This window comes from Canis aureus, chromosome 13 (genome assembly GCF_053574225.1).
Source record: "Canis aureus isolate CA01 chromosome 13, VMU_Caureus_v.1.0, whole genome shotgun sequence".
In the NCBI taxonomy this organism is placed as follows: Eukaryota; Metazoa; Chordata; class Mammalia; order Carnivora; family Canidae; genus Canis; species Canis aureus.
The window spans coordinates 20,494,147-20,515,935 of NC_135623.1; the positions used below are offsets into that span (position 1 = coordinate 20,494,147).

Genomic DNA, 21,789 nt, shown 5'->3' on the forward strand with positions numbered 1-21,789 from the left:
GGCTTTCTGGACTCAGTGCCCCCCCCCCATGCTGCTCTGGGTGCAGCTCCTGCCAGTTCTCAGGTTTCTCCACCCTCTACCAGGCTGCCTCCCCGCCCTGGTCCACCTGGTGAGGGCCCCAGCCCTCTTCACAGCCCCGCCTGGGCGCCACAGTGCCTACTCTGGTTTTGTTAGTGTCGTTATGGGCTTACTAAGCAACAGCTGCTTGTGGAGAAATGTCCAGGCGTTATTAACTTTTCACAGAAGTCATGTGAGCTAAGGTACTATTATGTTACCCCACTTAGAAGAAGTGAGCAGAGAGAGCAGAGAAAAACCTAGATGTCCAGGTAGGAAGACAGAACTGGGATTCTTCCCGGAGAGACTTGGGGCCCAGAGCTGTGCTGCCTGGGTTCAAATCCCAGCTCTGAGCCCTGGGCAAGTTACTCAATCTTTGAGGGCAACGGTTTCTTCAACCAAAACTTGGGGGTGCTAGTGTTTTCCTCATGGTGCTGCTGTGAAATGATGGATTAATAAGTGCAAAGTTGCGGGCAGGTCCAGGCACACAGAGCAAGTGCATGAGGCCGGCTGCAACTGTTCTGGTCGTTACAATGCTGTCTCTGGAGGCACAGTTCCTCAGCTGTGGTGCCGGTGATGGAGACAAGTTTTCCCCCTCTCCTTGGCTTCTGTGGGTGGAGATGGATCTGGGCTTTCCAGATGGGCCGGGCCTCTGGCCCCTTGTGGGGTTCTCCTGCCAACAAGTTGCTCTGCCCCTCTGGGCTGGGGTCCTCGTCCCCAAAGGGCAGCCGTAGTACCAGAGGCAGAGTCTGAGTTTGGGCAACAGGGGTCCTGGGTTCTAGTCCCGCCACTCTTCACTTGGTGACCTTGGAAACTCCCTTGCCCTTTCTGAGGCCCAGGCCACGCGCCTGGCTCTTCTAGGCAGCTCTTCATGGGCATGGCAGACACACTGAGCGGGGCGCTGGGGCCTGGAACCGTGGCGGCCAGTCTGCTGGCTCTAGGGCTCAGGCGTGGACCGGGCCTCGGGAGAAAGCTGGCCCCAGCGGCCGACATGTCCCAGACCTCAGGCCTCTTGTGCGACCCCTGTCTGGAGGCCTGGGCAGGGAGGCCAAGTCTTCCTCCCTCCAGATGTCCACCTGCCTGAGCTCCTGGGGGCCCCTGTCCCTCCGGGCTGAGTGCCTCTCACCAGACCCTGCTCCCGAACAGCAGTGCCCTGGGCCCGTGCCAGCTGCTCCAGCTGCTTAGGTCTGGAGGGAGCGAGGAGCCGGGTCCCCCCACGGCTGGCACTCTTGTTGCCATGGTAGCAGTTGCCTTGGAAGCCACTTCCCCGAGTTCAGCTTCTGAACAGTCTGGGAAGGCTGCCCGTCCCCCAGGGGACCGGTGCATTAATCACGCTCTTTTCCAGGGTCCTCACCCCTCGAGGAATATAAACGGAACTAAGCCACGCCGAGGCCCCCGACTCTTCCTCCCCGCCCCACGCCAGCCCGGGACCCAGCGCCTCTGGGAAGGGGAGAGCCTAGGCAGGCAATCCAGCTGCGGCCTCGACGGGGAAACAAAGAGAGATTTTTGTGACGGGTCTCGGCTGTGACCCATGGCCTGCCCACGCCCTGGGGTCCAGAGGCCCGGGGGGCCCAGGCTTCCACGAGCAGGGCTCCGGGGCTTACGGGGAACAGGTGGGGCTTCCATCTCCGTTACCTGGTACAGGAAGCACATCAGCCAAGGGCAAGCTTCTATTTTCTTTCTCGCAGAGGAACAGCCTGTGTTGAGGAAAGGGTCAGCAAGCCTCCCCCTCTACATCAACCGCCCGAGAGCAGGCCTCACAAAGATTTCCAGGAGCCTTTGGTGACACTCCCCCGTCCCGAGGGAAAAGATGAAGGCCTTGACTGAACACAAGGTCTCCCTCCGATGGCGGGTTGCCAGTTCCTCCACCTCAGATAAGGCAGGTTAGACATTCACGGACCCAGAAAGGCCAGAGCGCCGCCCTGCCGACGGGAACCCGGGCACTGAGGTTCTGTCAAGGGCTCTGGGGCGATGCTCCCAGTCCCTGGTGTTTCCCCATCTGTCCTATAACGGCGCTTGCACAGGCGTGCAGTTCTGCGGTCTTGCAGCTGATACCGGCTTACAGTGTCTCTCCTCCGGATTTCCTCCTCCGACTGTGGGCCCTGAGGGATTTACGATGTCAGAAAGAAAAAAGAAAAAAATAATAACCCTCTAATTTAGAATTTGGTCTCCTTTTTAGAGGTTAGAGTGTTCTTCTGGAATCTGAAAACTCACCGTGCACAGGCGTCCCTGACTCCAGCCTCTGCCTTCTCCACGCCCCTTCAGCAGCCGGGCAAAATGAGGTCCAGGAGGTGAGTGGCTGCCCAAGTCGTGCAGTGTGAGGTGCCCCGTCCTGCTGACCGCGGGAGCCGCCCTCGCCTTACTGCCCAGCCAGTGATGCAGACACCTCATGGGAGTGAGGGCATTGACATTCCCAAAGCTCAACATCTCAGGAACACATTTTCATAGACAATTATTTTGACAGCTCCTTCTAAAACTAGTCAGTGGGGGATCAATTATGTGTGACAGAGACATGGGTTGTCATTTGATGCCTAATTAGAGGAATAATCAGACCTCATCCTGGAGAGAGGCGCAGGGGACGTTGGCAGCAGCCGCTGTAGCTGGGGAATGCCCACCTCTGGGGCTTCGTCTTCCAGGGTCAGGGGCGGCGGGGGCCCGGGGTTGGGGGGACACAGCCTGGGGTCCCGCTGGGGCTCTGCAGACACTCAGCAGAGGGCAGCAGCAGAGAAGCAGAGGAGCGAGGGGCAGGGGGCGACTCGCTGGCAGGCAGAGGGCCTGGCCCTGTCAGGTGACAGACATCCAAATATCATAGGGAAGACAGAGGCACCCAAACAGAGGCCAGTTGGGTGGTGATGGGACCCTGGGAATAGTGCCAGCGGGAATCCCCAGGGCGGGATTCTGGAACCAGAATGGATCTGGGCCTCCCTGATCCGCAGAGGGCCGGAGAACGCAGCTGGCTGCAAGGACTGAGTCTGGGGGTGGCATAGGGCTGGGCTACCGCTGCCCAGCCTGGAATTGGTGGGTCCCACCAGTAGGATGGGAGTGCCAGCCAGGTCCTAGTCCTGACACTGGCCACTGACACCCAGTCCCTGCCAATCCTTCTCCCTGTTGTTTTCCTGCAACTTCATGCCCCCACTCCCTGCTCTTCCTTCTCAGCCCCCTGCCAGGGATCCCGGGAGGGCTCCCCTCTCAGCCTACGGCAACAAACGGGTGGATCCGGAGCCTGCCTGAGGAAAAGGAGGTCAGCCTCAAACCAGGACCCCCCAGAGGCTAGTGAGGGGGCAAGGGGAAAGCCCGAGCTCACAGGAACATCTCTTTCTGTCCTCCTGTCCCTGTCGCTGTTCCATCTCTTGGCCTCCCCCAGGTCCTCTCCCATGCCTGCCTCTGAGTCCCTGAGCAGATGCCCCATGTGCCAAATGACAGAAGACAGCAGAGTGGGCCCTGAGCACTGGCAGGGAGTCTCCTCACATCCCTGGCTGCTACACCCTGCAGGAAGCCCCTGGGCCATCCTGCCGCCTCAGCCCGGCAGTGGACCCTAGGCTGAGTGCCCCAGCGGGCCCCTGGCACAGCAGCAGCTCACGTTGCAACCTCATGAATAACTCAGGACCTCCGCGCTGCCTGCGCCGCCCAGGAACCCGTGCCCCCTGGGCCAACCTCCTCCACTGCTTTAAACTTTAATACGCCAAGGCCCGGTGGCAGCCGAGCAGGCTCCAGGCAGCCAGGGCAGGATGTCCTGGGCAGGGGGGCTCAGGCTAAGCTCTCCTGAGAGGAAGCTAAGCGGGGCCGACCCCGTGGGGCAGGCCCGGCTCTCCAGAATTCGGACAGCCAAGGCAGGATGTGATCAGACCAGAGTCCCAGGAGTGGCCCCCAGATTCAGGGGCCTTCAAAGGAGGAAGAGCAGGCTGCGGTGACCTGGCACGGATCCCAGGTCTAGGTGCCGCTGGGGCCCTCAGGAGCATGGTGGGATAGGGTTACCAGCCCCAGACCTTCCTGGCCAGAAATTCCCACTCTGAAGGCAGAGCTCCAAAAAAGACACATCCAGGAGGACTGGGACCTCCAGGGCTTTCCTAGGGACAGGCCCCACTGGCTGCAGACAGTACCCTGGGCAGGCCTACATGGACATTCCCATCAGCAGCCGAGACTTCCGCTGCCTGCAGCTGGCCTGTGTGGCCCTCGGCCTGGTGGCCGGCAGCATCATCATCGGTGTGTCTGTGTCCAAAGCTGCAGCTGCCGCGGGTGGCATCTTTATTGGCGCGGCCGGTCTGGGTGAGCAGGGGCCGGGCTCGGAGAGGGAGCAGGGGCATGGTCAGGTGAATGGGAAATGGAGGGAAGGTGGAGGTGTGAGCAAGGCAGCCGGGTGCGGGTGCCGGGTGCAGGGAGGCAGAGCAGGGGTGTGGGGGGGTTCCTTCTGCCGGGGGTAAGGAGACTGTGGAGAAGGCAGCTGGTTGCCACGCTCCTCTCTGGCTGCTCAGCCTCTTGGCCTTTAGTCCCAAGCCCTGGGCTCTTGGGTTTTTGGTGGAATCCATCAGCCTGTAGGGTGTGGGTTGACAGGGGGCAGGTAAAAAGAGGACAGAGGTCCCAGTAGGACACTCTGAGCCAAATAGGACCCAGCTCAAACTGTTTCCTGTTTTCCTGGTGTATCTTGGCAGGGCATCTGTCTGTCCAGGCATCTGTCCATCTGTCTATCTGGGCCAGTCCCACTGATATCCCCACAATGATGCTGAGTACCATCCCTCTCCCCACTCCACTACCCTGGGGCAAAAGCAGAGCCAGAAGCACCAGCCTGATGGGTTCTTGGCATCCGTACCTACAAACTCGTGCCAAGGGCCACAGACACTTGGTCTGGGGATGGAAGGGGGCGGGGGGGCAGGGCATGGTCCACTCTTCTGCTAACCCCTCCCCAGGACCAGGTGGAAAGGAGCCTGCTCGGAGCTCCCAGTGCTGCCCTGGGGGAGGGTGGGCAGAGGAGAGTTGGTGGTGGTGGTGTCAGCAGGGCCCATCTCCAGCCGGCTGAGAAGGAAGGAAACCAACCGTGCTAATCACCTGGACAGGCTGGAGCCAGAAGCCTGGGCCTTCACAGCCTTGGAGCCCCTTCCCTATAGAGGCACTACTCCCTGTCCCCTCTCAGGGCCTGGTGTTGGGGAGCCACCAACATGACTGTGGGTGTGTAAGCGTGAGGCTGGGAGTGTTGCGGAGCCCCACTCACAGCCTCACGCTTACGCATCCACAGTCCCAACCTGCACACTCACACTCCTCCCGTGCGCATCTATATCGCCCTCAAAAACCACCCCCAGGCTCACAGCCTATGCACAGCTTCGTGCAGCCTGCACCCACCAGGCCCCCTCCCCTCTCTCAGAACCCCTCTGCCTCTCTATTTCCAGGGCTCCTCATCTTGGCCTACCCCTTCCTAAAGGCTCGGTTCAACCTGGACCACATCCTGCCCACCATAGGTGAGTCTTCTCCCCAGCCCCCAGCAGAGCCCTCTTCCCAGGTCTGCCATGTGTACATCTGAGGCACACTGCGTGGTGAAGCTGAGCCCATGCGTGTGACTGTGCACGGGTGGGTGTGTTGGAGTTGCTGTGTGGTGTGTGTGTGGTGTGCTGGCATTGCCATGACTACAGAGCAGCCGACTCCAGCCTGTTGCTGCAAATGTGCCTCAACCAGCCCAGAGCATCAGAACTCCCATCTTTCCCTGAGGGAGTTTCCAACTCCCCCAAAGCCTCCAAGATCTCCAGATAAATGCATTTCATTCCTTGAGCCCCCATAAACACCCTCTACCACCCCTAAGACCTCAGGACCCTTGTAGAGCTCCTTAATTCATCTCAGCTCCCCACATTCCTGCGGCCACCTCCATCAATCCAGGCAGGGGGCTTCACATATCCCTAGTTTTCCCATGTCGCCCACCTCCTTAAAAGGTTTGCCATCTGGGCAGCCTGAGTGGCTCAGCAGTTTAGTGCTGTCTTCAGTCCAGGGTGTGATCCTGGAGACCCGGGATCAAGTCCCACGATGGGCTCCCTGCACGGAGCCTGCTTCTCCCTCTTCCTGTGTCTCTGCCTCTCTCTCTCTCTGTGTGTCTCTCATGAATAAATAAATAAAATCTTAAAAAAAAAGTCTGCCATCTTCCCCTTCAAGGGCCTGTTTCTTCCATCTCGGCTCCCAAATCATCCCAGATCATGTGGGAGACCTAAAGGAATGTGGTGGAGCTGAGACAGCAGCAGGGATGGAGATGAGCCAGCAGGGAGGACTTCCCTGCCTGAAGCAGGACTTGATCTGAGAATGGCTTAGTAACCCGGGGGTCTGGGGGGGTTGTTCTTATCCTGCAGGGAGCCTGAGAATCCACCCCCACCCAGGGCCAGACCATGCGGAGGGAAGATCCAGTGTCAATGGCAATAAAGAGGGTAAGTGTTAAAAACTCCAGAGTCCCTCTTCCATCTTCGCCCTCTGGCTGAGCAGCTTGTGCGACCCAGGGAGAAGCCTTGACACTGCCGGACACTGCCCTCTGCGGGAGCCAGCAGATTTGGGCAGTGCTCCCATGCGTTTGGTCAAAACCCTTCTTGCTCCCAGCTGAGCCGGGCTCCTCCTGTTTGACCTCAGGAATTCTCCTTCGTGCCCAGCATGGACACTGGGACTGCCCCTGGGTCCCACATTCCGGGCTCTGCTCTGACTCTCTTCTCCCATGATGGAATTCCAGCTCAGAGCTGGTATCTGAGACAGAACATCTTCCCCTCCCATCTCTCACACTGGAAAATTCTAGGGCAGGAGTTTCTCAAAGACGGCCTGGGCCCACCACGCCTGCCACCAGGGGTTTAGGGGACTGAACCCCCACCAAAGGTCCCATTCCGGACCCTGCTCCCAAACACCATATATTTAAGTCTGTTCCTTTCTCAAAACAGCCATATGAGGGAGGTACTGTAATGAGGCCCACTGTATATGGGAGGCAACTGAGGCACAGGGAGATGGAGTAAGGCAACCAGGAAGCGGTAGGGCCAGAACTGGAGCCTGGAGTCCTCTCTCTAACCGCCCCCACCATGACCCCGTCCTCCTGAAGGGCCATCTGACCATCTAGGCCCCTTTAAATTCAGCTGAAACTGGCCCCTTGGCCCCCTCTCTCTCCCCCGCGGTCCCTCTGGGGTCTCTGCCCCGGAACCCGTCTGCTCAGGCAGCCCTGTCCTGGTCTCTCCCCCAGGAGCCCGCAGCAGCCTGTCCACGGTGAGCAGAACACTGGAGAAGCTGAAGCCGGGGGGCCGGGGGGCCGGGGAGGGCTGAGGCCGGGGCCAAGGAGCTGCACCCTCCTCCCCACCGCCCTGCTCCCACAGCCCTCCTGGGTCCAGACCAGAGGCGAGCCGGCCCCCGAGGTACCAGCCCTGCGGTCACCTGAGCAAAGCTCTTGCAGATGGATTCCCCGGGCAGCGCAGGGCAGGGCCTGAAGCCAGGTGCCGCTGGGGGCCCACGGGTGACCCTTGGGTCAAGCTTTTGACCCGGGTTTTCCCTCTGGACTGCAGCTCAGCATCCTTCCCTTTCTGATCCACTGACTGGTTGCTCTGGAATTTGGGGCCAGAGAGACCTCAGTCTCTTGTTCCAGGCGGGCCACAGAAGCGAACCACAGGCCCACAGGAACCACAGAGGGGATGCCCCTCAGCCCTGAGGGCCTGGCCCTGGGCCTCTAGAGCTCAGTGGCTACACAGAGGGGCTGGACCAGAGTCTTTCAGGTTCTCAGAAACTCTGGGCAACTCCTCAGGAACGGGCTCTTGGCAGCAATGAACCAGACAGCAGCAGGTCTGGGACAAACAAAATGGTCACTGCCATGACACGGAGGCCAGGTGAGGCGCCGCCCTGGAGGCTTCCAGGAGGAGGTGGCTCTGGAGCTGAGTCCTGTCTTGAGACTTTTGTATGTGATTCCACCATTCAAGGCTTTTTGTGACCTGACTCCAGACAAGATCTCTGGCCTCGCCGCTTGTGCCCAGCCTCTCGCTGCTCCTGGACAATTTCTGACATTCCAGCCTCCAAGCCCTGGATTGTGTCATCCTAGAGGCCTCCTAGTCCTATCTGCCTATCAAAAGCCCCCACCTTGAAAGGCCCAGTTCCAAGGATCTCCGTAACACAACACCCTCCTTGTCCTCTCCCTGTGCCTCTGCCTCCCTCTCTCCACAGTGTCTAGCAGGCTGAGGGCTTTTTTCTCACAAAACGTTTATTAATCCTACCGAAACCTACCATATGTTGCCCTTTTCTGATCACCATTAGGGCATACAGTAGGTACTCAATAAATGTTAGTAGCTTAAATTTAATGGAAAACCAATTCCCCAGTCTTTCCCTGGAGGGCCACGTCAGAGCCCCCATGTACCCACAGGGTTAGAGGCAAGGAGGCCCTGGCCCAGGCATGTGTGCTGTGAAGCAAACATTGCTACACCCTCCACGCCTCTCCTCACTCACCTACGTCCTCAAGGTGGAGCAGGTGTTTGACTGCCACAGAGTCACCATGTGGCCTCTGTCCTGGTTTGTGAGAAGAGGACAAGCTAGGAAGAGTCTCATTGCTCAGAGATCGGTGAAGATGACACCTCCTCTGGGAAGCCTCCCTTGACTTCACTGTGCTCCCACAGCCCCAGGGCTTCCCTCCGTCACAGCCCACATCACTCTGAGTGGTCCTTGTCTACTCCTTCCTCTCGAGAGCAGGGGCCAGAGGACCAGGCACACAGGTACCCAGTGGATGTCGCAACACCAAACCCGAGGGAGAGACCACCTCAGTGTACAGATGGTAAAGCTGAGACCCTCCAGAGAAAGGGACTCATGGAGTCCTGTGGGGAGATCTGACCTGCTAGTTTGGGGAGTTAAGGAAGGCTTCCTGAGGGAAGTGACGTCCCGGCTGCACCCTGAAGGTTGAGCTGGAGTTAGCCCCGTGAAGGGAATCACCTGCGGTTCAGAGGACACTCTGAAGTGGAGGGTGCTTGGTGCAGGCAGCCCCGTGGAAGTCACAGCCCTGTTGACCCATCTGGAGGACTGACCAGGCTGGGGCTGGAGTCTGGGGATGACTCACATCCTGCCTCTGCTTCCCCCACAATCTGGGAGCAGGGGGTGCTGGGCAAGAGGCTGTAGGGCCTTGCACCTCAGTTTCCTCATCTGCAGACAGAGGACGAGTGGCGCCCTAGCGCCCTGCTTTCCAGGGCCACTGTCAGGAGGAAGGTTCCTAGCACACGGTTCCGGTCAGGAAGGGTTTAGGAATGGAGGAGCAGATGAATGAAGGCAGAGGCTGGAGGAGATGCTCTTGCAGCTGAACCCCTCCAGGTTCTGGAAATCAGCACCTCGGTCTCCCACCCAGTGCTCCCTCCCCACCCCTCACCCCCAACGGGCCCTTAGAGATCCCCCAGGGAGCCAGTATGGCCTCCTCCTGTAAGGGGCTGGTGGCCACACCCCGTTGTGGGGTGCGGGGTTGTGGGCGGGAACTGGGGAAGGGGGGCTGAGAGCAAGCCCCCTCCCCAGGAAGCCTCCCGCGCAGCTGCACCCGCCCGCTCCGGGAAGGTGGGGGACTAGCTGGGGCCGAGGACCCGCCGCCGCGCCCCTGGCTCCCGCGGGGGTGGCAGGGTCTGCATCCCGGGCCCCCAGGGTCCGGGCGGGAGGCCGCGGGGTGCCGGGAGCTCAGTGCGGGGCGCCTGAAGCCGCCAACCCGGAGGAGGGAAGGGGAGAGAGGCGGCAGGGGAGCCCGAGAGCCCGGGAGCCGAGGGGCCCAGCGGCCGCCGCGACGCTGCCGAGGGGCGCCCGGACCCGCCGCCCCGCGCCTCCCCGCCCCGCCCGGGGCCTCCGGGGCCTGCGCTCCCCACCCCCGGGCCCCGGGCCCCACAGCCCCCCGCTCCCGCGAGCCCCTGCCCTCCTGCTGGCCCGGGCTGCTCCGAGCCCCTCCGACCGGCTCAGGCAAGTGAAAGCCCCAGGAGGCGGGGAGGCTGGAGGGGAAGGGGGGCCAGGAGCGAGGCTGGGGAGGGAGGACTCCCTGCAGCCGCCGAAGCCCCGGGGGGAGTGGGGCCCGGACAGGACGTGGGGACCTGTAGCCTGGGCCAGACTTCTCAGAAAAGAGGCGAGAAAGACGCAGCGGGAGAAGGGGACAGACGGCCTGGAGTGGCTGCCTGGGGCCCCTGTGCTGGACCCTCCCCCTCCCTGCTCTCTAACCCCCCCCCCCTCTCGGCCCAGAATCTGCCCAGGACCCTCCGCCAGTCCCCGCCCAGCTGAGGGCCAGCCCCTGCCCAGGCCCGGGTCATCTGGGAATTGGGAATCAGAGAGAGACAGGCACACGGTCACTTCAAAACCAGGACACAGGTGAAGCCAGGAAGGCAGGAGACCCCCGTGACCAACTCCTCTCTTCACTGTTTGTTTCCCCAACATTCCTTGGGCACCTGGGGACAGTCGGGCACTCGGCTGCAAGGTGGATATAATGCCCGCCCTCCAGGAAGAAGGTTGGAGGATGCAGACCTGGACACCCGACTTGACTCAACCTGCTGATCTGGGGAGTTAGGGAAGGCTTTCAGAAGGAGGTGAGCTCCCGGCTGCACCCCGAAGGTTGAGCTGGAGTTAGCCGGGTGAAGGGAAAGTCAGCCACGTTTCAGGTGGAATTGTGGGGGGCATCATGTTCACCTGACCACACCTGGTGAGTTCAGCTCCGCTTGAGCAAAATCAAGGGGGCCACCTGGAAGAAGCCAGCCAGGAGGGCAGCAGTGGGGCACCCAGGAGGGATGCAGCTGTGAGGGAGAGATCAGGAGGGGTGGGCGGGATAGCCATGGGGTTGAACAGGAAGGGATGGATTGTAGAGATCCTCAGATGGAAGAATCTGCAGGGACTGGTGATGGATTGGCTTGGAAAGGTGTGGAGGAAGGCCAGAGCGAGAAGGGAGAGTGAGGGTGAACCCTGGGTTTCTGGTTGGGAGTCTGGGCTTTGGGGGAGAAGGTGAAGTTTCAGGAGCCTGTTTCCAAGTGGGAGAGAATACTTCCAGAAGGGAGGCTTGAGTTGGGCCAAAGCTGTGGTAGCTAAGGACTGAACTGCAGGGAGGCAGCTAGTGGCCCCGGAGGGAGCCGTGCGATGGACAGAAAACAGACTGGAGTAGAATGAGTCTTCCAGAAGGTAAAGTGTAGACAGGCAGGGAGTGTAGACCGTGCTTGGAAGGAGGGGAGAGGGTGTTAAGTGGAGGCAGATGTGGGGTAGAAGGAGGGTCTGGTTGTGTTCTAGGATGGCAGAGGCATGAGTGCTTCCAGGAGGAGGTGCAGGCACAGTGAGGGGGCCCCCAATGAGCACTGCCCCGGCAGGGGGCGGGTTCCCCGGAGCCTTGAAGGCCTGAGTGATGCCAGAGACGTGCCAGCTGGTGATTTGCTTTTCACCTGTGAGGCTTAGCAGTTTGGGCATAGACTTGGAGGAAGCAGCCCCACTGAGGTAGAGTGGCCTTTGTGGGGGGGGGCTTTGGCAGAAGGATGAAGGAGAAAGTGAAGCTGCAGGACGAGGTAAATTGCAAGGGAGTCACTGAGGTGAGGTGGCACAGCAGGAGGCTCCGAGGAACTGCTGAGAGCTCCAGGGCTGCCCCTGGCCGGCTAGAGGCCCTGCAGGGTCCCAGCTGAGAGCGCGGCCTAGCCGGCCTAGCCGTGCATTCCAGATCTGCCATGTAGTGTCACCGTGTCTGTGACCCTGGGCACGTCATGTGACCTCTCGGACCTGTGTCCCCATCTGGAAACAGAGATGGCAATAGCCTGTGCCTATTGAGTCGTCACGAGGCTGACCTGAGATGACACGTAACTCAGATCGAGGGCTCAGAAGGGTGTTCCGCACAGAGGAGGTGCCGTAGCAATGAGCTTACGGTCAAGGGTAGGATGGCAGGCTTCTGGGAGGTGGAAGGGCTCGTGGTGCTTACAGGGGCGACCAGGCCCTGGGGAGGGGGGCTGGTGAGGGAGAGGCTCCCTGAGCTAGAATGGAGGAGTTGGGCGCTGGAGCTGAGGAGCCAGCTGACCAGGAGGGCGCAGGATGGGGTGGCTGTGGCAAGGATGCTGAAGTCTCGGGGGCGGGGGGGGACTTGGGCAGGAAGGCCACCTCCACACTGGGCAGCCCCCCGTCCTTCCCTCCGCTCCTCCCACTAGCTCCAGGCAGCTGGCAGAGGGGAGGCAAGGCCCAGACTGAGGCTGGGAGCCAAGTCTGGCCACAGACCCGGCCCCTGCTGGGGGCTGTGGCCCAAGGAGTGTGGTGGGCAAGTCTGAGCAGCCAGGAGCACCTCGCCCGGCTCAGTGCGGACTTGGTATGCGGACCCTAGAGCCCATGTTCCCCGGAGCCCCCAGCAGTGCGGGAAGCTGGGGTCCACTGGGCTGGCAGAGACCATCAGCCCAGACGCCCACTTTCCCGTAGTGAACCTGAGCCCAGAGCGGGGGAGCATCAAGTACCCTGAGCCTTTGCAGGCACAGGGACCCGCTGTGGAGGGGAGGGCACCAGCAGCACAGCTAGAATGGAACTCCCATCACCCCTCCCCGAGGCCCCAGCTCTCCTTATCACCAAATCACACACATGCACGCGTACACACACACACACTCCCAGGCAGAGAGAATTCTCCAGAGCACCTCTACTGGGGAGAAACTCATTTCCACTGGATAGACAGGCAACTGAGAGAGTGTCTGTGTGTTGGCCTGTGTGTGCAGCTCTCAGAGTGTACTATGGCTGTGTTTGTGTTTCTGGGTATGTCTGGTTACTGAGTGTGCATGTGTGTGCACGTGCACATGCACTCAAGGATTGGGAGAATGGGGCCCAGAAGCCAGACACAGGAGCTGGGAGGCCACACCTTCAGACTTCATCCTCGAGCCTTAGTTGCAGCTTGGGGAATCTGTGAGGGGACAGGGGTTGACTGGGGTGGGGGTGGGAGCAGCTCTTTGGGCTCCGGGGAGGCACAATTCAGTTGGCAGGAGCTGAGAGCTTTCAGGGTAGTGAGTAAGCCGGCACTGACTAACGGTGGTGTGGGAGGTTCCCTGAGGATAGGAGAGGGTGGGGATAGAGACCATGCAAGAAGTGTTAGTTGGTCCAGATTTTCAGGGACTGAGGGGGAAGAGAAGGGCTAGGAGTGGTGTGGGGGGTTTTCCTAGTGAGGAGTAAAGAACCAGGCTGAGCAAACCCGGGACTTGATCCCAGCGGAGGACGGGCACTCGTGGCTAGTGCCTGGACTCAAGCCCCAACCCCTCTGCCCAGAGGCTCTTGAGCCCTTAGAGCAGGATCCTGGGCTTGGGAGGCCTGGCAGCTGCCACTGGTCAAGCAGCTGCTCTTGTAGAACCGGACATCCCACATCCATGGACTGGGCCAGGGTAGGGGGTGACCAGCTGATCTGATGGGGCTTCAGGCAGGGACCCATTTCCAGGACCTCTTGCCTCCACCTACTGAGGTCCACCCTCCGTGGGCCCCAAGCATCTTGATGATTAGCTGGATAGTGATCAATTGCTTTATTTTTTAAAATAGTCAAACGTCTCTATACCTTCTAGTAAGCAGAAACTCTGGTGTAGGGGAAACATGGGCCTTTCGGCCTGACACGTCTGGGTTTGAACCCAAGCTTTACTTGTTACAACTGAGTAAAGCAGAGAAAGTTCCTTCACCTCTGCAAGGCTTGGTTTCCTCCCAGTGACCTGGGTTCAGGACTGTAGCAGCTCGCTGGGGGGTAGTAAAGATTCACCGCATTAGTGTAGGCACAGTGTTTCGCACAGAGTCACTGGTCACTGGGAGAGCCCCTCCCGCATAATCAGAACTCCTGGGCAGCAGGTGGCTTCTCAGGGCAGTGACACAATCCCAGCCCAAAACAAAGAACAGCCCTATCCCAGATCAATGTATCATTTTTAAGAAACATAGAAAAGAAAAATACCAATTTTTAAGAAAAATATCGATATTTTAAAGAAAAATATCGATATTTTTGATATTTTGATGGTAATTTCTGACAGGTTCTCATTGTCACCTCCACAAAGCACAGGTAATTGAGTGAGATAGCAGGTTGAGGAGTTCAGAGACAATAACCCGGTTAAACCTTTCCCTGCAGTTAGGCAGCTGAGGCATAGAGAGGGGCCCAGCCCTCCCAAGTTGCCCAACCAAACCAAAGTTGATAGTCTTGGTCATCTGAGGCCTCGCCTCTGGTGTCTGCCTCTGCTCCAAAGTGCTTCTGGCCTAGACTCCAAAACAAAGACCGCAAGGCCTCTCCTGCCAGAGGTAGGGCAGCAGGGAGGGTGACTGCTTGATCGGGGTCATGGGCAGTGGAATGACAATGGTCAGGGCTCTTCCTGGGTGGGAAAAGCATGGTTCTGGTCTGGCCTGGGCCATAGCCTCCCTCCCTGTACCTTCTCATTCTAAGCCTCAGTTTCTCCCATCCATTGATGAAGGCTTTGAACTAGGTGACTTCACCAGCTTAGCAGCCTGGGGTGCTCACTAAAGAGAAGGCCTGATCTAGTCCCAACAACTTATGATTCAGAGCAAGGACCGTCCCTCCTGCTCAGGCAGTGAGGTCGAGGGCTGGGCTTGGGATGAAATAGAGGGGCTTGAAGGATTCGGGAAACAAGAGCATCATCTCAAAGCCTCCTGCTTCTGAAACTAAATACTCCAGTTGTGATGCAGCTGGAAGTGCTGCAGGTACACAATTCATTGGCCAGAACCACTCACATGGCTCCACCTAATCACAAATTGTCCAGGAAGTACAATATTTTCTCTTTCTTTTTTTTTTCTTTTTTAAAGATTTTATTTATTTATTTGACAGTGAGAGATAGCACAAGCAGGGGGAGTGGCAGCGGGAGACGGAGAAGCAGGCTCCCGGAGGAGCAGGGGGCCCAATTCGGGATCCGGGCTCAATCCCAAGACCCTGGGATCACTACAGAAGCTGAAGGCAGCTGCTCAACCAACTGAGCCACCCAGGCGCCCTCAGGAGGTACAATCTTAACATGTGTTCAGAAGGGGGAGAACGAAAGAGATCTAGTGAAGAGCACCAGGGACACCCCACAGCAGAGCCAGCCAGAGCACCCGCCTCAGAACAGTACCCAACATCACGACAGCCCCGGCTGCAGGGCCGCAGTCCCACAGAGGGAGAAGGAGGCACAAACTGAATTGCAGTAGCTGGGCAACCTCAACATCTCAACCCTTTGCCCGGGACATCCCAATCAGCCAGGGTGGAGACACCCACCAGCCCTTGGCCCTCTCTCTGCCTGGGGTGGGGCCTCTGGGAGTAGGTTCATCTTCCAGAGTCAGCTCTGCCAATGGGGATCCATTGGATCCAATGGGGATCATTCACTGACAATTAGTACCCAGAAGCTCAGCCCCTCCTCCGTGCTGGGTGTTGCACTGAGTGTGTGAAGCCAAAAGGAGAAAAGTGAGTTTACCTTTCTGGAGACAGGCGCAGAACACGCCAGCCCCCTCCGCTGTTGTTGACATTTGAGTAGTGTAAGTGCCGATTATAAGAGCTTATCTACAGGCCGTGAGGAGAGGTCAAGCCCCATGCTCCAGTCACTCAACGAGCATTGAGGACGTGTGGCACTAGGCCAGCTGAGAGCCCAGCCACCAGGTTTCAGGGCCTGGCCGTACCACAGCCACTCAGAGTGAGTGAACTTAGCTCATCTTTTTGTGCTTCAATATCCTCATCTATTAAACGAGGATATAACAGTAATACCTAATCCCATGCAATAAAAACTAAAGCAGAGGTTACTGCAAACAGAGAGGCCAGGCAGAGAAAGGCTGCCCCGAGTGAGGAATGTGCTGGCCCTCCCTGGCCCTCGCCTTCGCTTTCACTTGCTCAGTCTTCAGATTCTCTCCTACCCCACTGTGTGCAGGCTTTGGACACCTGGGAAGGACCATTCAGGTGCCAACCCTGAGGCACTTCCACCTGAGGGAGAGATCAACCGTCCTGGTTCCATACTCTGAGCAGCGTGTCCAGATCTGAGCCCTTGCAGCCCCCTTCTCTGGCAACCACCACCGTGACAGCGTGGGTGACAGTTACTGTTCTAAGCACTTGATTCAGCTGAAAGCATCTGGCATCCTAGCCAGATGGCAAGGTCATTAGGTCCTGGTCCTGGTCCATTAGGACTCTTGGAACGGGAAACTGCTAGACCTCTCTGGGCTTCGGTTTCCTCATCTGGACCAGATGGGGCTTGAGCAGATGATTTCTTTTTTTTTTTTTTCTTATATATTTTAAAATTGGAGTTCGATTTGCCAACATATAGTATAACACCCAGTGCTCATCTTGTCAAGTGCCCCCCTCGGTGCAGATGATTTCTAAGGCTGGGTGCCTGCCTCCACGTGGGGGATGGAGGAAGTTGTCTAAATTCCGGGAGCTGACACCCGCCCTCTAATTAGGACGACGGATAATGGGTCTCATTTGATGAGCACTTTACAGCCATTCACTCAATTAATTTAATTAATGCAGGAAGGCTTCCTGGAGGAGAGGAGCTGGAGGGACAGCGCCGGCCGGGGCCTAGAGAGGATGGCAAGAGCGGCCTCCGCGGACTGCAGGGCCTGAGTGGGGGAGCCACGGCCGTCTTCCCACCCAGGCCGCGGGCAGAAGCCGGGGTCCCCTCCCGCCATGTGGGCCGGGCGGGCGGGCGGCGGGCCGCAGCCGGAGCCCCCCAGGCCCATGCGGCCCGCGGACGGGAGGCGCGCGGGGGCCGCGGCGGGGGCTGCCGTCGCCCGCGCTCTTCTGCGCCTGCGGCCTGTGCGTGCTGCTGGCCGGCCTGAACGGGACGCTCGCGGGCGCCCTGGCCTCCTCCCCGCCGCGGGGCAGCGCGCCGCTCGTCGTGGGGCCCGCGCTGCTGGCGCTGGCGCTCGGCTGCTTCGCCGCCTGCTGCGCGTGTAGCCGCCGGGGCCCCGCGCCCCCCGCGCGCTCGGCGGCGGCCCCGGGCGGGGGCGGGGGGGCGGGGGGGCGGCCGCTGGCGCTGGAGAGCAGCGAGCGCACCGCGCAGGACCACGGCCGTGCAGCTCAGCCCCGCCGCCTCGGCCGCGTCCTCGCCCTCCAGCCCCGGGCCCGCGCCCCGCACGGCCCCGCGCCCGCAGCGCCGGCTCCAGCTCAAGCCCGGCCGGCAGCGCGTCGCCCCCTAGCGGACCCGGGGCCGGCCCGACGCCCCGCCCGGCAGGCCCGGAGCGCGCCCCCTCCGTCGGTGCCGCTTGAGAAAAAAGGAGGCGGCGGAGCGGGAGAAGGACGAGACGAGGGAGATTCCGTAGGGTCCGGTGCTTCGCAGGTGGCTCCTGCGTCCCCCCTTGGGGACCTCTGGAGGGGAGGATGCCACGGGGCGGGGCCGCGCCCGCCAGAGGAGGGAGACGCCGGGCCCTGCTTCCCCTCCCCCCAGGCTCCACGGAACCGGGCACGTGGGCGCCGTCAGCCGAGCCGCCCTGAGGGGGACTCCCTCCCTGCAAGGTCCGGACCCCAAGGGGCGGCAGCAGGGGCAGGGAGGCATGTCACCCGGGCTGTCTCCTGCCCCTGCGCGCTGCCAACGGCCCCAGCTTCCCCTCCGCCCTCCCTGCCCTCCTGGTCTCTACCCCAACATGATCTTTTGGGCGCAGCGGGGTGGGGGGTCCCAATTTGAGCCAGGGTGGTCCCCCGAGGGTGGAGCATGCCCCTGGTAGAGGGTGAATGGGGGCAGGCTGCTCCACCCCGGAAGGCCTCCGTGTGGTCCGCACTGCGCCTTCCCGATGTGCCTCCCTCCTCAATAAAGCACCTTCTGGGTCGAGTCCACCGTGACGGTGCAGCTGGGAGGGACGGGCTGACCCGGGAGCTGTTAGCGGAGCGGCCTTAACCTGGGGTCCTCCCAGCCCACTGCTTCATCTGCTTAGCACCAGCCCCTCCTGGAGACCTGGAAGGGGACCCCAGGGGTGAGGCCTGTGTGACTGTGAACATCCGCAGGAGCAGGCCTGAGAGATTGGGCCCTGGATGCACATATGAGTGTGTCTGTGCGTGGGGTTGCCTGGCTACGTGTGTGAGGTGAGGAGTGTGGGAGTATTTGGGTGACACTGACATCACACATGAATGTGAGCATGTGTGGGTGTGTGTGGTGGTGATTACGGGGTGAGTCACCCAGTGAGGAGGCTGAGAGAAGGGCTCCCCAGGGCTCCACAAAGCCGGCAGCTTTCTCCTGGCCTGCCTATGCTCCGCGTGGGTGGGTCAGGGCACCTGTGAGAGGGCCCAGGCTGCCTCAGGAAGCAGCAAGGTTCCTGGGGGGCCTTGGTGGAAGAAGCTGCAATCCTGAGTCAGTCCCTCCTCTCACTGCAGTCCCCTCCCCCCCCCCCCCCCCCCCCCCCCCGCCCTGCCCTGCCAGTGACGGTGGGCGCCCCTTGCTGGCCATAGCTCCCTGCCCACCCACCTTTGGGTTTATCGGCCTCCCTTTTTCTTTCTGGGCAAGCTCTACTGCTCTTTTGCCCTGTTCTGGGACTCCCCACCAGCCCTGGGAAGGGCTGACCCCTCCGTTCCTCTGACCCCCTCTCTGCCTCTGCCTCTCCCGCTGACCCGGAGAAGGGGGGCTCTATCTGCAAGGTGCTAATAAGCAGGTCAGCTCTATTAATTCATGTGGATCGATGGGCCCTAACCTCTGAAGCATCCAGCCCCTGGAGCTGATGACCTCTCCCCAGAGCACTTCCTCGCGTGCGCGTGTGTGTGTGTGTATGTGTGTGTGTGTGTGTGTGTGCCAGTGCACCCACCATCTCCCATGCACATGTGAGGAAGGCCACCCTCCCAAGCTTCAAGCGGTCTCATCTCCTCTGGATCACTGGTCTGCAGCCTCAGACGCCACCTGCTGCTGCCTCGGTAGAGCGAGAGGTGAGAGGGGCTGATGCCCATGCTGCCTTGGGGTGTGGTCTGAGCACTCTCCTTAGGAGGGGGCACCCCACATTCTAGCCCGTTCGCTAGGCCCAGCCCAAACCCTTCTCCCACCTGCTGGCAGAGGCCTGGAATTACACCACGAGGGCTCCTGCCTCTTCGCAGAACACTTGCAGGGCCGGTGTGGGAGCCCGGCTTCTGGGGGGGGGGGGGGGGTGCAGAGTGAGGGTGGTTAGGGCTCAGGGCAGTGGGCCACAGATGGACGGTGTGAGTGAACAGAATGGGGGCGGCTCCAGGGGCAACCCTGGCTCCCTGGAGGGTCCCTTCCACGGCCACCCCCAGCTGAAGGTCATCCTTTGTCCCATCTGTGCCCTCTCCCCCCTCCACAGGCACACCAGGAGATAGTCTCCTACCCCAGGGGCCCTCTTCCCAATCTCCCAGCCCTAGCAACCACTCCTTCCCCTCCTCTCCTCCCTCCCCACAGCCCACTGCCCCCCCACCCTGCCCCACCTTTCTGGGCTGCTATTGCAGGGGGCTCCCACCCCCCCACTCCTTCAGGCCTTCCTGGGGCAGACACCACTGAGAAGGCCTGGGAGCACCCCACTCTCTCACACACGGGCTGGACAATTGCTCTGTCCCCACCCATCTGCAGGCCCCTCTCAGGAAGGCTCCAGGGGGGTCCGTCCATGGAAAGTGAGGACACAACCCTGACAACACAGGGCCGAAAGCCCCTGACCTCGAGGAATGGGAGCAGGGACGCAGCAGAGGAGCCCTGGGATGGAGGCCAGACAATCCGACGCCCACCCTGAGACTGAGAGTTGAGGCACCAGGGCCTGTCCTGCAAGCCCGGGAGCTGCAGTGCAGGACACAAAGCTGGTTCTTCTGAGAGGACGGGTGCTTCCTGGGGCCTGTGGGGCTCAGGGGTGACAAGGTGGGCCCCACTTCCCGGAGGGAACTCCTGATAGCATGGGAGGAAGGAGCCCACCAAGGAGCTGGGAACCCGGATCTCCTCCTTCCCACTGCAAGCAGTGAGGGAGCCACTTAGGACCATTTTTTATGAGTTGACTGAGCCCTAAAATGTGTCCAGTGCTGGGAAGATAGCAGCACGCGGGCAAGCTCCGGCCGAGGGGGGCGAGCATCCTCCCTGGGGGGACAGACAACACAGAAGTAATTAAATAAGACAAATATTAGGGCAGCCCCGGTGGCTCAGCAGTTTGGCGCTGCCTTCAGCCCAGGGCCTGATCCTGGAGACCCAGGATCGAGTCCCACATCGGGCTCCCTGCATGGAGCCTGCTTCTGCCTCTGCCTGTGTCTCTGCCTCTCTCTCTCTTTGTGTCTCTCATGAATAAATAAAATATTTTTTTAAAAAAGACAAATATTAGCTAGTGGGAGAGCTCTGCAGAAAATCACGGGAGGGCCTGGCGGAGAGACTTGAGGGGCTGCGAGGTCTCCTCTGCGAGGTGCCATTTAAGCTGAGCTCCCTCAGACAAGAGTCAGCCACGCAGAGTTCTAGGGCAAGGACATTTCAAGGTCAGGCGATGGCCAGTGCAAAAGCCCTAAGGTGGGGATGAACTGCGCCTCTGTGTGTCCTGCCAGGAAAGAAGGGCTGGAGGGCTGGGGTGGGAGATGAAGGCTGGGGGCGGGGGGCTGGGGAAGGGGCTCCGTGCTCAGCTCGCGGGGGGCTTCGGAAGCCAAGGTGCCGAGCTGGGCTTTTATTCTCGGTGAAGTGGGAGCCACTGGAGGGTTTGAAGCAGCGAAGTGACGTGGTCTGATTTATGATGGTAAAGGCCGCTCTGCCTGCTGTGTGGAAAATAGAGTGTCGCGGGGCCAGAGGAAAGACGGGGGGGGGGGGGGGGGGGTGTTACTGCAGGGTGATATACTGGCCCCACTGGACTGGTGGCTGGGAAGTGGGGGACTCGCCTTCCCTTTTGCCGTCTCCCTGTGGGGGAAGTTCAGGAGGAGTGAAAGGAGAGAAATCCAGAAGGAATCTCTAGAATTTTGGTTTGAGCAGCTGGGCAGAGGGTGGGGAGGAGCCAGGGCTGTGGGAAGATGAAAGGTCTGTTATCAGTGGAGCTGTCCTGGAGTTGCTGGGGGCACAACCCTGAGTTCTGGGAAGAGGATACAGATTTAGAAGCCACGGCAGATGGGTGGTGGGGAAGCCATGAGTCTAGAGGAGGCAACTGAGGAGAGAGGGAGACCAGGAACTCAGAATCTAGAATAGTATAGAATAGTCTAGAAACCTCTGGATCTAGGGGGAAGGAAGGACCCCTGAATGCCCAGTTCTGAAACTCGCCCAACCCTCCGCTGATGCAAGTGCCCTTCTGATGAGGTCCGTGGCCTAGGAGTTGGGGATTCAGGAGAAGCGAGTGGAATGTGCGCTCCGGAAGGTTCGCACGCACGGCTGGCTTATTCACTGCTCTGTGCTCAAGTACTCACCTGGCGCACGGCAGGTATGCATTAGATATTTGTTGAATGACTGAATGAGCAAAAGGTGTGGATCTTATCCCGGGGCCATGACCAGAGGTCTCCAGTAATAGGGAATTCTTAAGATGCCGGCTCTGGGCGGGAAGGGAGAGATGCTCCTTAAACGTGTGTTGGGAGCTCCTCTGGCCCGCTCCTGTTTTCTGCTTCCTTGTGGGAGGTAGGGTGACACAGGAACATGCAGCGGGTTTGGCAGATGCACCTGAGGGCCAGGCTCCCAAAAGGAGGAAACGGCCAGGGACACCTGGGTGGCTCAGCCGTTGAGTATCTGCCTTTGGCCCAGGGCCTGATCCTGGAGACCCGGGATCGAGTCCCACGTCGGGCTCCCTGCATGGGGCCTGCTTCTCCCTCTGCCTGTGTCTCTACCTCTCTCTCTGTCGCTAATGAATAAATAAATAAAAATCTTAAAAAAAAAAAAAGTAGGAACCAGCTAGATTGGCCAAGCCTGGGGAAATCGGCACTGCTGAGGAGTGCCGCCAGAGGGCACC

The 21,789-nt window shown here is 60.0% G+C and overlaps 2 protein-coding genes across 7 annotated transcripts; both read left to right on the forward strand.

Moving 5' to 3' along the window:
* Window positions 1-337: 337 nt before the first annotated feature.
* Window positions 338-9,794, forward strand: KNCN (kinocilin). 6 transcript variants are annotated; one of them, XM_077845098.1, is made up of 9 exons: window positions 338-1,937; window positions 2,234-2,345; window positions 3,211-3,295; window positions 3,419-4,320; window positions 5,436-5,504; window positions 6,378-6,452; window positions 7,241-7,263; window positions 7,371-7,874; window positions 7,965-9,794. In XM_077845098.1, the coding sequence occupies exons 4-8, from the start codon at window positions 4,170-4,172 to the stop codon at window positions 7,479-7,481; spliced, it is 429 nt and encodes a 142-aa protein (XP_077701224.1). In that variant the 5' UTR covers window positions 338-1,937; window positions 2,234-2,345; window positions 3,211-3,295; window positions 3,419-4,169; the 3' UTR covers window positions 7,482-7,874; window positions 7,965-9,794. The 6 variants fall into 6 exon arrangements, with proteins under 6 accessions (XP_077701224.1, XP_077701223.1, XP_077701222.1 ...); XM_077845097.1 differs by having other exon boundaries at window positions 338-1,667; window positions 1,743-1,937; window positions 7,793-9,794; XM_077845101.1 differs by having other exon boundaries at window positions 340-1,937; window positions 7,793-7,874.
* Window positions 9,795-11,498: 1,704 nt separating this feature from the next.
* Window positions 11,499-17,109, forward strand: TMEM275 (transmembrane protein 275). The gene is given in 3 exon segments (XM_077846594.1): window positions 11,499-11,552; window positions 16,494-16,975; window positions 16,977-17,109. Coding segments are annotated over 3 exon segments (669 nt in total).
* The last annotated feature ends 4,680 nt before the right edge of the window (window positions 17,110-21,789 follow it).